Source organism: Marmota monax, unplaced genomic scaffold, assembly GCF_021218885.2.
Source record: "Marmota monax isolate L192 unplaced genomic scaffold, Marmota_monax_Labrador192_F-V1.1 WCK01_AAM20220418_F8-fsc00040, whole genome shotgun sequence".
Classification (NCBI taxonomy): Eukaryota; Metazoa; Chordata; class Mammalia; order Rodentia; family Sciuridae; genus Marmota; species Marmota monax.
The window spans coordinates 5,808,006-5,823,975 of record NW_026692782.1 but is presented as its reverse complement, the minus strand read 5'-3'; the positions used below and the strand labels follow the sequence as shown (position 1 = coordinate 5,823,975).

Below are 15,970 nucleotides of genomic sequence, written 5' to 3'. Positions count from 1 at the left end.
TGTGGGGATGAGGGCTTAATTTTTTTTCCTGATTGTATCTATTTTCACAGTGAAATAAGATGTAAAGTGCCAAGGAAGAGTGAGGAGGATGAGGATGTGTTAGAGACTTAGGGAAAAGGAGAAAGTATGAATTGACCACTAGAACCTTGATACTCAAAGTGTGGTCCCTATTAGCAGCTTCAGCTTCACTCTGGAGGGTAGAAACGCAGAATCTCGCCCCTCACCCCAGAGCTAGTGAATCAGATTGTGCCTTTTGTCAGGTTTCCTGGGTTATTGAGGTGCACCTATGTCTTGATACCAGAAGCTAAGTCCTTGTCTCAGTTGCTGATCCAATAAAGAGGACAAGGTTTTGAAAAAAAAGAAAAAGAGGTGTTACTGGTTAGCAAGCAAATGAGAAATGAGACAGGGGACTCCTGTCTCAGAGATCGCGATTCTAACTGCCAGGGGAACAGTGGGCTTTAAAGAGGGGTTGCAAAGGCTAAACTCCAGGTGTGCCTATCAGGACTCATAATTCATGTTCAAGTGGTAGGCTCGAGAGATGGCCATTTCTTTGATCCACTGGTACCATCTCCCAAGTCTAGATTTCTTCATTCCTGTGGTCAGTGTGCCAAAGGAAAGATAACTTGGCCTAGGATGGGCAGAATGTTAGTCTTGCTTCCCCTGAAGTTAGGGATGGGAACAGGAAAAAGAGGAAGGAAATAAAATGTCAGCTTTAGAATAAACTACCAGTGGTTGAGCAGCAAGGTTTATATTTAAAGCCTGAAGTGGATCCCTGTTACAGTCCAAGTGGTGATTTAGGAAAATGGGAGACTGAATGGGCCAGGGAGGTGAAGAAGAAATATACCATGACTACCTAGGTCTGGTATCTAGAAATTGGAGAAATATCACCACGGGTGTGTGTTTCTAGCCACATGGAGGTAGGGAGTTGGAAATTGTCCAAGGCTGGTGATTTGCTAGGTGTGTATGGCCAAGGGAGAAAAGCGAGTGAGGTGAAGGCATGTGATATAATGGTGGGCCGTGGAACTCAAAATAGGTTGGGAAGGAACCCAGAGGAGTAAAGGAGCCTAGATCATAGGTTTCCTTAACAATTCTCTGGAGACCTTGTTGATAACATGGTTCCTGGAAAGTGCACCAGGCTAACAGATTCTTCTGGATCTTTAGAAATCTAAATGTTTTTGGCCGGGAGCAGTGGCTCATGCCTGTCATCCCAGCAGCTCAGGAGGCTGAGGCAGGAGGATTGCAAGTTTAAAGCCAGCCTCAGCAACTTAGTGAGACCCTAAAAAACTTAAAGAGAACCTGTCTAAAAATAAAATGGCTGGAGATGTGGTTCAGTTGTTAAGTGCCCCTGAGTTCAATCCTTACTACCAAAAACAAAAAACAAAATTTAATATTTTAAAACAATAGTAAAAAAAAAAAACTTTTGTGGTATACAGGAGATCCCCCAATACAGAATTATCCAGCCAATTTGGGTATATTTTCATAGCACCAATGTTGAGAAACCCTGTTGAAGGGAGACGCCAAGCTTAGTTCTACTTTTTATAAAATTTAGTAAAGGTTTATTTCATAGATAATTTTTATTTTTTGATTTTTATTAATTAATTTTTATGGGTACATTATAATTACAGTGGGATTAATTGTGACATATTTATATATGCACATAACATAATTTGGTAAATTTCATTCCTCAGTGCCTCCCTACCCCCTCACTTTCCTCTACTGGTCTCCCTCCTATAGAAATTTAGATTTCTGACCGTGCCTGTGGGATTGTGATGAGACTACCTTTGGGCCATACTTTGTGAAACATTGATCTTCCCCTGAAAGAATCAAATCATGGTGTCCAGATGCTCTGACCTCACTGCTTTGAGGACTGTGTGTATTTTTTCATCTGTGTGACTCCTGACATGAGTAGAAGATCCACAATCTTAGAAGATTTATTAGACAATTTAGCATTAAGGTCTATAACGTAGTTTTAAGAAATGAGGCCTGGAGGGAGAGCCTCACGCCTCCTTCCATAGAATTTCATCTCATTGCCCATACATTGCCATGTATCTGCTTTAGAAATGGGGACTCAAAGACGTTGAACTGAGCTGTAGTGAAGATTCCTTGGATGGCATAATTATGCATTTTGCTTGTGCACCTGCCTGGTGGTTTGATGTTCTGTTTTTCCTACAGCAAAGGATGGTGATTACTGGAGACTGCTTGTACCTGGGAACTATAAACTTACAGCCTCAGCTCCGGGCTATCTAGCAATAACAAAGAAAGTGGCAGTTCCTTATAGCCCTGCTGTTGGGGTAAGTGATCATAATAATAGCTAAGGACTATAATTATTATTAAGCCAATAAGACTTCAGCACTCACCACTGTCCAGCATATTTAAGCGACATATTTAATCTTTATAATAGCCCTGTGAGGTAGTTTCCATCCTTGTTATAGCCACTTAACAGATGAGCAAACTGAGGCCTAAAAAGTTAAGTGATTGGCCCAAGATCTAATTGGATGATTTAACACCACTTGGTGTGAAACTCTATTACCATTTCTCAAATTTTGAAGAGATTCCCAAGAAAATGAAATAACTTAAAAACATTTAATTTTCTATTTGCTAACCTTGGTTTCAATTTAAGTGGAATTCTGTTCCCCTTGTCTTTTTATGTCTAGCACCTAGCATAGTACCTTACTTAATAAGTATTTGAAAAATATGACAGCTGCAAGGTAATTTTAGACATTAACTGACCTTTATTAAGAACATACTATGGTTGGGCGTGGTAGCATATACCTATAATTCCAGGGGATTGGGAGGCTGAGGCAGGAGAATCACACGTTCAAAGCCAGCCTCAGTAAAAGTGAGGCACTAAGCAACTCAGTGAGACTCTGCCTCCAAATAAAATACAAAATAGGTCTGGGGATGTGGCTCAGTGGTTGAGTGCCCCTGAGTTCAATGCCTGGTACTTCCCCAACAAAAAAAGAACATACTACAAACTTCTATTCCCTACCACCATATTATTATGGATTAACATCCACATATCAGAGAAAACACTCAAACTTTGATTTTGGGGACTGGCTTCCTTCACTTAGCATGATAGTCTCCATGGAACATCTATGTACTGGCAAATGCCATACTATCATTTTTCTTAATGGCTGAGTAAGTTTCCATTGTGTATATATAGCACATTTTCTTTATCTATTCATCTGTTGAAGGACATTTAGGTTGGTTCCATAGCTTAGCTATTGTGAATTGAGCTTCTATAAACATTGACGTGGCTGTGTCACCATAGAAGCTGATTTTAAGTCCTTTGGGTATATGCCAAGGAGTGGGATAACTGGGTCAAATGGTGATTCCATTTCAAGTTTTTTGAGGAATTTTCATACTACTTTCCAAAGTGGTTGCATCAATTTGCAGTCCCACCAGCAATGTATGAGTGAACTTTTTTCCCCACATCCTTGCCAACATTTAGTGTTACTTATATTCTCGATAATTGACATTCTGACTGGAGTGAGAAGAAATCTCAGTGTAGTTTTAATTTGCATTTCTCTAATTGCTAGAGATATTAAATATTTTTTTCATATATTTGTTGACCATTCATATTTCTTCTTCGATGAAGTCTGTTGAGTTCCTTTACCCATTTATTGATTGGGTTGTTTATTTATTTTGGTGTCAAGGTTTTTCAGTTCTTTATATATCCTGGAGATTAATGCTCTGAGATGCAGGTGGCAAAGAATAGAAATTCATTGGATTAGATAAAGAGGAATGAGGGAAGGGATTGGGGATGGGAATAGGAAAGACAGTAGAATGAATTGGACATAACTTTTCTGTGTTCATATATGAATATATGACCAGTGAAACTCCACATCATATACAAGCACAAGAATGGGAAGTTATACCCCATGTATGTATAATATGTCAAATAAACTCTACTATCATGTATACCTAAAAAGAACAAATAAAATATACTATGAGCTAAGCACTGTCAAAAACTATAACTTATTTAAGTAGAGCTAGTTAATTTTGTTAAGAAGGTGGTGGTGATAGTGGCTAAATTTCTAGAGCAGGATTTAACAGCTGTCAAAATCCTGTAGGGTGGCCAATAGGATTTCCAATCAAAAGGTTTACTTGAGAAAAATGTATTATATTTTAGTTTATGCACCCAAAGTTTGGAGTACAAGTGCTTTATTTTTGCAAACAAAATATCTCAAGTGTTTCAACTGGTGTTTTGATTTTGGTTGTGTCTATGTGTATATTGGGCTGTATGAGTATTAAGATCAGGAAGTAAATTTGGGCTACTGAAATCTGGAAAAAAATAATAAACCAGGAACAGGTTGTAAAATGTTCAACTATGACACTCCTTAGTTTTTCTAATATGCTGTCGTCCAAGGAGGTAGTGAGTACATAATCCCATTCCAAAATATTCCAGGGTTCCAGTGGCCACATCAAGGAACTCTTAGTTCCTGGGATGGGAGCCTGAGGTGGACTGGTTTGGGGGCTGCACATTTGGACTTGCCCTTCATTCAGGAGTGTGTGGATTCCCTACAGACCTGATGAAGACCCCCACATCCCAGGGAGAGTGGTGTGGAGATATGTGCATCTGTTAGTTTCTTTAACACATTCACAATTCGGGAAAACAGGGCCTGGTGGACTGTGATACCAGCCCCCTGAACTGTGTTCTGTATTCCCCTCCTATCAGGAGAAAATTCACTGCAGACAGAAGGGGCTCCCTAAATGTCAAAGGCATAAAATTCACTATAGTTACATCTTTTTATGAGTGGAAGAGGCTGGGGAGGGGATTTTTGTTGAACCATATCTGTCCTTAATGCTATTAGATCAAAGCACAATTGAGGCCTAATTGCTTTTTGTTTTTATCTTCTGAAAGTATATTTTGTTGAAATAAAACTTTTAAAGGGTCTACTTTAATTTAGGTGGCTGTATTGAGTGTATTTTATAAACTCTAAAGCTGCTCTAATTATTTTTATTTCAATTTTTAAAAATACGCAGTTTGATAACAACATGTTACTAATTTTTCTCCTTTAGGTTGATTTTGAACTGGAGTCATTTTCTGAAAGGAAAGAAGAGGAGAAGGAAGAATTGATGGAATGGTGGAAAATGATGTCAGAAACTTTAAACTTTTAAAAAGTCTTCAAACTAGCTGCTTTTAATCTGTCATATAATGTAGGATGTAATGTGGCCATTTTATTTTAGATTTTGTGCAGTTAATATTTAACATTGATTTATTTTTTACTCATCTAAATATTAATCAATATTACTTAAATAGACTCTTAGGTAAAAATATAAGAACCTAATCTATTTCATTCTCATATATAGCATTCATTTCCCTACGTATATTACACAAATGATTATAGAAGAGATTTAAATAATCTTGCCATTTTAGGCTTAAATGCATTATTCCAGATATTATTTACAGTTTGGAACTTTTTGGGTAGTTCTAGCTTTTAAAAATTGGTGATTTCTTTAATGTAATTGGTGGCAATGCCACAGAATGAATGCCATTGAGAAAGTCAACAGATGAAGCTTGGAGTTGTGAGCACTCTACTGCAAGAATTAAATAGTTCAGTTTAAATTGTCATTCATCTCTTGTGCTGACTAGCTATATAAGCATGATCCTATTAATGCATTTTTGATGGAAAGAAAATGTATGTTTACCAAAAGGTTTTATGAACAGAATGAAAATTGACTTTCTGCTTGTACTTGTAGGGGCAATATTGTTTTATTGTTCAGCCTGTTAACACTCCTTCAGAGTTTAGAGTTTTCTCTTGGTCGTAGATTGGCTCAGAATTGCTTTGTGAATGAATAAAGGCTAAAACACATTTCCAGGTGTGCATCTTAATTCACTATGATTTTTGGTCAAAAGTTGTGGTCTCATATGAAAAGTGGTATTCCCTTGAGAATGTCTTCTCATTTGTTTATCTTCTGCATTTTAAAAATTTATTGACTACAATATGCCAAGCAGTGTGCAGGCTGTGCATTGCTGTGTTGGATGAAAGGTTCTGATTCTATGGATCTTCTTGTGGACACAGACTTTAAATAATATAAACAAATTAATATGTAATTATGCATTGTGATGAATAAAGTGAAAAGAAAGAATAGGATGTGAAGAGAAAGGATGACAGAATGACTTAAACTGGACCGGATGAGGATGGTTAGGACTTTTTTTTTTTTTAAATATATGTAAAGTCTAGACCTAAAATGGGAGTGGGTGAGGGCAGTGCAGAGTAAATGTGTGTGACAAAGAACCAAAAAACCCAATTAATGGGCAAATGAATGAAATAGACACTTCTAAAAGAAGAACTGCAAATGGGAAACAAATGTATGAAAAAAAATGTTCAATGTCATTAGCAATTGGGGAAATGCAAAGCAAAACTACACAGATTTCATCTCATACCTGTCAGAATGGCAGCCATGGAGAATACAAATAATAATAAATAGTAGGACGTGGAGAAAAAGGAAGAATTTTACATTGTTGGTAGGACTGTAAATTAGTACAACCACTCTGGAAATCAGTAGGGAGGCTCCCCAAAAGGTTAGGCATGGAACCACCATATGGCCCAGCTATACCACTTCTCGGTATTTGTCCTGAAGAACTAAAGTCACCATACTACAGTGATACATGCATACCAGTGTCTAAAGCAGCACAATTCACAATAGCCCAACTCTGGAACCAGCCTAGGTGTCCATCAACAAATGAATGGATAAAGAAAATGTGGTATGTACACACAGTGGAGTTTTATTTAGCCATAAAGAAAAAGGAAATATGTCACTTGCGGGAATATGCATGAACTAGAGGCCATCATGTTAAGGGAAGTAAGCCAAACTCAGAAGGTCAAGGGTCATATGTGTTCTCTCCTATGCAGAATCTAGAGAGGAATAAAGGAAAAGAAAGATGAGAATGGATCTCATGAAAATCAAAGGGAGATCCGTACAGGAAAGGGACCAATGGGTGGGAGGATAGGAGGAGGGAGGAAGTGCTGGGGAGCGACAATGGCCAAACTGTATTGCTATGTTTTGTGCATGTACAAATAGGTGACAACAATGCCATCATTATGTACAACTGTAAGCGTCAATAAAAAATGTGAAAAAAAGTGTGTGTGTGTGTGTGTGTGAGTGTGTGAGTGTGTGTGTGTGTTGGTATGGTCGATCAATGCTCCAGGTAAAAGTTTTGTTAAAATAGTGTCAACTGCTGTCATAGTAATCCCCTGAATACATAATGGCTTAGACACACTGAAGTGTGTTTTTTGTTTAGATAACTGTACTGGGCAGAAGACAAAGATGAGGTAGCTTTTCTCCATATAGTCTGTGACCTCTTATTATCATTATAATTATTATTGTTATTATTATTTGTGTATGTGTATGTGTGTGTGTGTGCGTGTGTGTGTGTGTGTGTGTAATTGGGGATTGAACCTGGGGGTGCTCTACCACTGATCCAGCCTCCCAGCCTCTTTTATTTTTATGAGACAAATCTTTGAGGCTGCACTCAAGCTAGTGGGCCTCCTACCTTAGCCTCCCCAGTTGTTGGGGTTACAGGCATGCACCACCACCTCTGGCTTCTGGGACCCATTCTGACAGAAGATCGGCCACCTTCCACCTGTGTGCATCAGTGTGGCGCTGGTGGCCATCTCCATGCAGCCAATGGGAAAGGGGAAAGTGCGTGGAAGAAACGGTGCGGGGGGATGTTTTCATCATGGGGTTGGAAATGGTGTACATTACCCATGCTCGCTTTACACTGCTTAGACTTGGGTTCCCAGCCAAGGGGACTGCGAGGGAGCACAGGAAGTGTAGTCTAGCAGTGCTTTCGGGTAGGTGAGGATAGTGGACTTTGGGGGATCATTGAAGTGTCTCTGCCAGATGGAAGGAACAGCAGGCAGAAAAGCACTGGGGGAGGAAAGGTCACAGCTTGTCGGAGGCTTTTAGATAAAGAATGCTTGGAGGGCAGAGTTGTGAGAGGTGGGAAATAAGGTCCAAGAAGTAGATAGGAACACAATCATGCACGGTCTGACAGACCGGGATTGAGGGTTTAGGATGTTGTTTTAGAATCACTGAAGGTTTGTGAGCTTGGAAGGGACATGATCTAATTTATGTGTCAAAGATCATTCTGGCTCCTGTGTAGAGAGTAGAAGAAAGAGTAGAGACCTGGCGGGATTGCAGGGGTCTAAAAGAGGGGTGGCTTGGACCAGGTTGTGATAGTAGAGATGAGAAGTAGGTGGTTTTGTGACATATTTCAGAGGTAGAATGGACAAGTCTTGGTGAGGAAGTGGATGTGGGGGATGAGGGAGAGGCAGCTGTCAAAAATGATTTCGTGTTTCTAATTTGAGCAACTGGGTGCTTTGGGGGGGGAAAAACAGATTGGGGAAGTGAGAAGAAAATAGCTTCAGTATAGGAAATGCTAAATTTGAGGTGCTTTTTCTGTGTGTAGAGGTGCTGAGTGGATGGTTGGGTTTGCTACGGTTAGGTGTGAAGCTCTAAAAAGAAATTTGGGGTTGGGGATAGAGATTTGGATATATTGGCATATAGATAAGGTGGCCGTATAACTTTTTCGTCCACACTGGGGCACTTTTGAGAATGAAAATGGTACACTTAATTATGTCATCATAGTAGGTATTATCTAGAACTGTCCAGGGAATGCCTGGAAATAGTCACTTACATATAAGTGATCTTAAAGCTATGGGAACCTATAAAATGTCCTAGGAGGAGCCCATTAAGTGAGAAGAAAAGTAGGGTCTGGACTGAGCTTTGAAGAACTTCAAAATTTTTCTCGTGGTGGTTTATATACGACAGAATATTTGTTATGGTTAGAAGCACTCCCAAATCTCAGTGTTATATAACCTTAACAATAATTCATATTTTGTGAACTCTATAGGTTCATGTAGATTTCCAGGAAATTTGTCCTGCTTGGTGATTTAGAATGTTTCCACCTTGCGGCTCTGCCGTCTCACATGATCCGTTGTCTTGGTCACAGGGATAGATGAATGGGGTCATTCCTGCCCACAGCTTACTGGCCAGAACTAGCCACAGTCTTGCTTAACAATAATGTTTGGTGAACCACAACATCACTGCCATGGTCCCCAATCCTGGTTGCCAACACAACTTTCCTCCTGTTTCCCAAATACAGGATTTATCCCACAAGGGAGGCAATTTAAAGTCAAATCCAATTATGATTTTTGGATCTCTGAGTGATAGTGTCATGGTAGTCTTTTTAGATCAGGTCTGCATGTGGCCACTCCTGCCTCCGAGACCTAGGAACTAAATAGGCTATATGTACTCCTCACGTCAAACACATGGTGGTAGAATAGGGTCAAGACAAAATCAGCAGTACTCCCTTTTGAAGTGGTGAAGAAAAAGAGGTGCATACACTCCCCAGTCTATAGCAACTCTGAAATCTTTCTGAGCAGAGGTTTTATAGGCTCTCTGTTTTGGGAGTGGAAAACATTACTGGTATCAGAATTGATCCTACTCTTTAGAAGAGCTTCCTTCTCTTATTTTCTATGGCCAACACTTCACTCTCTTGAACTCTCTCTCATTCACTCAGGACTCAGGTTGATCAAGGCCCCACCCTGCAGGGCTGGGAAGGTGGGGCACTCCCTCCCTCAGTCACTGGAGGGGGAACAAGAGAGTGGACTTTTCATTGCCTGAGTCTGAAAATGATTAGTCACACGTACGACCTTGATTAAGTGAACAGAATGCAGGAAATGTGGAGAGTCTCTGCCACAGGCCGTAGTGCCAAGTGGACTTCCCACCCATTCTACCGTCAGAAGGAGGTATCAGATCCATAGACTTGCCTTTGCAACCATTTGTCATGATATTGGGGTTCCAAGCTCACCATTTGCTTGTCATACTCTTTTTTTAAAACAAAAATTTAAATGATTTTTAAAAAATGAATGCCTGTGGAATGCATTACATTTCTTATTACGCATACAGAGCACAATTTTTCATATCTCTGGTTGTATATAAAGTATGTTCACACCAATTCGTGTCTTCATGCATATACTTTGGATAATGATGTCCATCACATTCCACCATCCTTGCTAATACCCTGCTCCCTCCTTTTCCCTCCCACCCTCTGTCCTATCTAGAGTTCATCTTTTCCTCCCATGCTCCCCCTCCCTACCCCACTATAAGTCAGTCATCTTATATCAGATAAAACATTTGTTTTTTAGGATTGGCTAACTTCACTTAGCATTATCTTCTCCAAGCCACCCATTTACCTGCAAATGCCATGCTTTTATTTTTTTATTGCTGAGTAATATTCCATTATGTATATATGCCACATGTTTTTAATCCATTCATCTACTGAAGGGCATCTAGGTTGGTTCCACAGATTAGCTATTGTGAATTGTGCTGCTGTAAACATCGATGTGGCTGTGTCCCTGTAGTATACTGTTTTTAAGCCCTTTGGGTATAGACTGAGGAGAGGGATAGCTGAGTCAAATGGTGGTTCCATTCCCAGATTTCGAGGATATCTCCATACTGCTTTCCATATTGGTTGCACCAATTTGCAGTCCCACCAGCAATGTATGAGTGTCCCTTTTCCCCTACATCCTGGCCAACACATATTGTTTGTCTTCATAATAGCTGCTATTCTGACTGGAGCAATAAAAGAAAATAAAATCTTAAAGTAGTTTTGATTTGCATTTCTCTGATTGCTAGATCTGATGAACATTTTTTCATATATTTGTTGTTTGATTGTATATCCTCTTCTGAGAAGTGTCTGATTGGGTTATTTGTTTCTTTGGTGTTTAGCTTTTTGAATTCTTTATATACCCTAGAAATTAGAGCTCTATCTGATGTGTGAGGGGTAAAAATTTGCTCCCAAGATGTAAGCTCTCTATTCATTTCACATATTGTTTCTTTTGCTGAGAAGAAACTTTCTAGTTCGAATCCATCCCATTTATTGATTCTTGTGCTATAGGAGTCTTATTAAGGAAGTTGGGGCCTAATCCCACATGATGAAGATTAGGGCCTACTTTTTCTTCTATTAGGTGTAGGGTCTCTGGTTTAATTCCTAGGTCCTTGATCCACTTTGAGTTGAGTTTTGTGCATGGTGAGAGATAGGGTTTAATTTCATTTTGTTGCATATGGATTTCCAGTTTTCCCAGCACCGTTTGTTGAAGAGGCTATCTTTTGGGCACCTTTGTCTAACATAAGATAATAATTGTAATTTTGTGAGTTAGTCTCTGTGTTCCCTATTCTGTACCATTGGTCTAACAGTCTGTTTTGGTGCTGATACCATGCTGTTTTTGTTACTATTGCTCTGAGTACAGTTTAAGGTCTGGTATAGTGATGCTATCTCCTTTACTCTTCCTGCTAAGGATTGCTTTAGCTATTCTGGGTCTCTTATTTTTCCAGATGAATTTCATGATTGATTTTTCTATTTCTATGAGGAATACCATTGGGATTTTGATCAGAATTGCATTAAATCTGTATAGCGCTTTTGGTAGTATGGTCATTTTGACAATATTAATTCTGTCCAAGAACAAGGTAGATCTTTCCATCTTCTAAGGTCTTCTTTGATTTCTCTTTAGGGTTCTGTAGTTTTCATTGCATAGATATTTCACCTCTTTTGTTAAGTTGATTCCCAAGTATTTAATTTATTTTTATTTATTTTTTTTTGAGGCTACTGAGAATGGGGTAGTTTTCTTCATTTCCTTCTTAGAGGATTTGCCACTGATATACAGAAATGCCTTGGATTTATAGGTGTTGATTTTATATCCTGCTAATTTGCTGAATTCATTTACTAGTTCTAGGAGTTTTCTGGTAGAACTTTTAGGGTCTTCCAGGTATAGAATCATGTTATCAGCAAATAGTGCCAATTTGAGTTCTTCTTTTCCTATGTGTATCCCTTTAATTTCTTTCATCTGTCTAATTGCTCTGGCCAGTGTTTCAAGAATTATGTTAAATAGAAGTGGTGAAAGAGGGCATCCCTGTCTTGTTCCAGTTTTTAGAGGGAATGCCTTCAATTTTTCTCCATTTAGAATGATGTTAGCTTGGGGCATAGCATAGACAGCCTTTATGATGTTGAGATATGTTCCTGTTATCCCTAGTTTTTCTAGTGTTTTGTACATGAAGAGGTGCTGTATTTTGTCAAATGCTTTTTTTGCACCCATTGAGATGATCATATGATTCTTATCTTTGAGTCTATTAATGTGATGAATTACATTTATTGATTTCCATATGTTGAACCAATCTTGCATCCCTGGGATGAATCCTACTTGATCATGGTGCACAATCTTTTTGATATGTTTTTGTATTTGATTTGCCAGAATTTTATTGAGAATTTTTTCATCGATGTTCATTAGAGATATTGGTTTGAAGTTTTCTTTCTTTGATGTGTCTTTGCCTGGTTTTGGAATCAAGGTGATATTAGCCTCATAGAATGAGTTTGGAAGTGCTGCCTCTTTTTCTATTTCCTGAAATAAATTGAAGAGTATTGGTATTCATTCTTCCTTAAAGGTCTTGTAGAACTTGGCTGTGTATCCATCCAGTCCTGGGCTTTTCTTGGTTGGTAGACTTCTGATGGTGTCTTCTATTTCATCACTTGATATTGGTCTGTTTAAAATGTGTATATCATCCTGGTTCAATCTGGGCAAATTGTATGACTTAAGAAATTTGTAGATGCCTTCAATATCTTTTATTTTATTGATGTATAAGTTTTCAAAATAATTTCTAACTATCCTTGTATTTCTGTAGTGCCTGTTGTTTGTGATATTACCTTTTTCATCATGTATGCTGGTAATTTGAGTTTTCTCTATCCTTCTCTTCCTTAGCATTGCTAAGGGTCTGTCAATTTTATTTATTTTTTCAAAGAACCAACTTTTTGTTTTGTCAATTGTTTCTTTTGTTTCAATTTTATTTCTAATTTTGATTATTTCTTGTCTTCTACTGCTTTTGATTGGTTCTTTTTTTCTAGGGCTTTGAAATGTAATGTTAGCTTGGTTATTTGTTGACTTTTTCTTCTTTTTTTTTAAAGAGAGAGAGAGAGAGAGAGAATTTTTTTAATATTTATTTTTTAGTTTTCTGTGGACACAACATCTTTATTTTATTTTTATGTGGTGCTGAGGATTGAACCCAGTGGCCCATGCATGCCAGGCCAGCATGCTACTGCTTGAGCCACATCCCCAGCCCTTTTTCTTCTTTTAAGGAATGAACTCCATGCAATGAACTTTTCTCATAGTACTTATTTCATAGGGTTCCAGAGATTTCCATATGTTGTGTCTATGTTCTCATTTACCTCTAGGAATTTTTTAATCTCCTCCTTGATGTCTTCTGCAACTCATTGTTCATTCAGTAGCATATAGTTTAGTCTCTAGGTGTTGGAGTAATTTTTAATTTTTATTTTGTCATTAATTTCCAATTTCATTCCATATGATCTGATAAAATGCAGGGTAGTAGCTCTACTTTTTTGTATTTGCTAAGAGTTGCTTTGTGGCATATTATATGGTCTATTTTAGAGAAGGATCCATGTGCTGATGAAAAGAAAGTGTATCTGCTTGATGCAGGTTGAAATATTCTATATATGTCAGTTAAGTCAAAGTTATTAATTGTATTACTGAGATCTATAGTTTCTTTATTCAACTTTTGTTTGAAAGATCTATCCCAGTGGTCAGCAAGTTGTGTTAAAGTCATGCAAGATTATTGTGTTGTGGCCAATTTGACTCTTGAACTTGAGAAGGATTTGTTTGATGAACATAGCTGCTCCATTGTTTGGGGCATACATATTTATGATTGTTATGTTTTGTTGGTGTATGGTTCCCTTGAGCAGTATGTAATGTCCATCTTTATCCCTTTTGATTAACTTTGGCTTGAAGTCTACTTTATTTGATATGAGGATGGAAACCCCTGCTTGCTTCCACAGTCCTTGTGAGTGGTATGATTAGTTCCAACCTTTCACCTCCAGTCTGTCTATGTCTTTACCTATCACATGAGTCTCCTGGAGGCAGCATATTGTTGGGTCTTTTTTAAAATCCAATTTGCTAGCCTATGTCTTTTGATTGGTGAGTTTAAGCTATTAACGTTCAGGGTTACTATTGAGACATGGTTTGTATTCCCAGCCATATTTGTTTATTTAACTTGACTTGATTTTCTTCTTTGATTAGTTTTTCCTTTAGGGTACTACCTCCTTCTGCTGATTTTTATTGTTGTCTTTTGTTTCCTCTTCATGGAATATTTTTCCAAGGATGTTTTGTAGTGCCGGTTTTCTAGCTATAAATTCTTTTAACTTTTGTTTATCATGGATGGTTTTTATTTCATCATCAAATCTAAAGCTTAACTTTGCTGGATATAATATTCTTGGTTGGCATCCATTTTCTTTCAGAGCTTGATATATGTTCCAGGATCTTCTAGCTTTCAGGGTCTGGGTTGAAAAATCTGCTATTATCCTAATTGGTTTTCCCCTATATGTAATCTGATTCCTTTCTCTTGTGGCTTTTAAATTCTATCCTTATTCTGTATGTTGGGCATTTTCATTATAATGGATTGTTGTGATTTTGGCATTTGGCATCCTGTAGTCTTCCTGAATTTGGATTTCCAATTCATTTTTCATGTTTGGAAAGTTTTCTGACATTATTTCATTAAATAGATTGTTCATTGTTTTGGTTTGGACCTCTATGCCTTCCTCTATCCCAATAACTGTTAAATTTGGTCTTTTTATGCTATCCCATATTTCTTGAATGTTCTGTTTGTGGTTTCTTACCATTATCACTGTGTGGTCTACATTCTTTTCAAGATTATATATATTGTCTTCATTGTCTGATGTCCTATCTTTTAAGTGGTCTACTCTGTTGGTGATGCTTTCATTTGAGCTTTTAATCTGGTTTATTGTTTCTTTCATTTCAAGGATTTCTTTTTTTTTTTTTTAAAGAACCTCTGTATCTCTCTGTTGAGGTGATCTCTTACTTCCTGTATTTGTTTATGTAGCTCCTTGTTGAAGTGAACTTTCACTGCCTGTATTTGCTCTATCTTCCTTGAGTTCATAGAACATTTTAACCATGTACATCCTGAACTCCTTCTCTGTTATTTCTTCTGCTGTGGCTTCCTATGATTCTAATAATGTGATGTCTTGATTTGTTTGGGGCACTTTCTTCCCTTGTTTTTTCATGTTGCTTGTGTGTCTTCCTTTCCAGCTCTGTGGGTCTGGGGTGTTATTGTTTTTACCCTATAGGTTTGTAGTGCTCTTGTAGGGTTCCAAGACCTCTCCTTTTTGGGGAAGGAGAATGTTATCAGATCCCAATGTCAACAATATACCACCTAAGAACAATTTGTTGTTATTAAGACGTTTACAGTTTAGTCTCAATGTACATAAATGTTGGATTCAATTATTGTCTATAATATAATCAGTAGTTTTATAAAAGGGTTTACAGTTTCTGACAGTGGACCATGAACTGGGGGTGGGGCATAGGACAATATGCTGAGGAGGTAGGATGTGAGGATATAGAGTTAATATATCTTAGGGAATGTGAAAGATAAATCTAATGAAGAGGGTTGGTAGCAAGAGAATAGACAGGAAGTAATTTAGGGTAGGCAAGTATGTGGGAAGACAGTACAGTACATAAAATAAACACATATATGTATTCAGAAAAATACAGGATGTTAAAATAATAAAATTTGGAGGGGGAAAGAAAAATGAAAGAAGAAAAAAGAGAGAAAAAAAGGGCATATACAACACCTCTATATTATATTATTCAGATGACTCAGTCCTCAGAATCCTATTTCATGCAAAGTTCTTGATTCCACAAATGTTGGGGATGTGAGGCCTGGAGGATAGAGGGGTAGAAGAGAAAAAAAAACTCGAAGGAAAAAACCAGGGTTGTTGCTAGTTTTAGAGATCCATATCTTTCCTGCTTCTCTTCTCACCCAGTAGGTGGGGTTGTCTGTTGTAAGCTGGTGTCTCTGCCCTCCAGATGGTGGAGGCAAGCAGGTGGGAAGACTGGTCCTAGTGCAGGGCTCCTAGAAGTGGGGAGTGGTACCTGCT

At 38.1% G+C, this 15,970-nt stretch overlaps 1 protein-coding gene across 1 annotated transcript in view; it reads left to right on the top strand.

Moving 5' to 3' along the window:
• Window positions 1-5,816, top strand: part of Cpe (carboxypeptidase E) — a 119,084-nt gene extending 113,268 nt beyond the window's left edge. The window contains exons 8-9 of the mRNA XM_058580378.1: window positions 2,173-2,291; window positions 5,023-5,816. Of these exons, the coding sequence (XP_058436361.1) occupies window positions 2,173-2,291; window positions 5,023-5,121 (218 nt within the window). The 3' untranslated portion in view covers window positions 5,122-5,816. The remainder of the gene's footprint in view (window positions 1-2,172; window positions 2,292-5,022) is intronic.
• The last annotated feature ends 10,154 nt before the right edge of the window (window positions 5,817-15,970 follow it).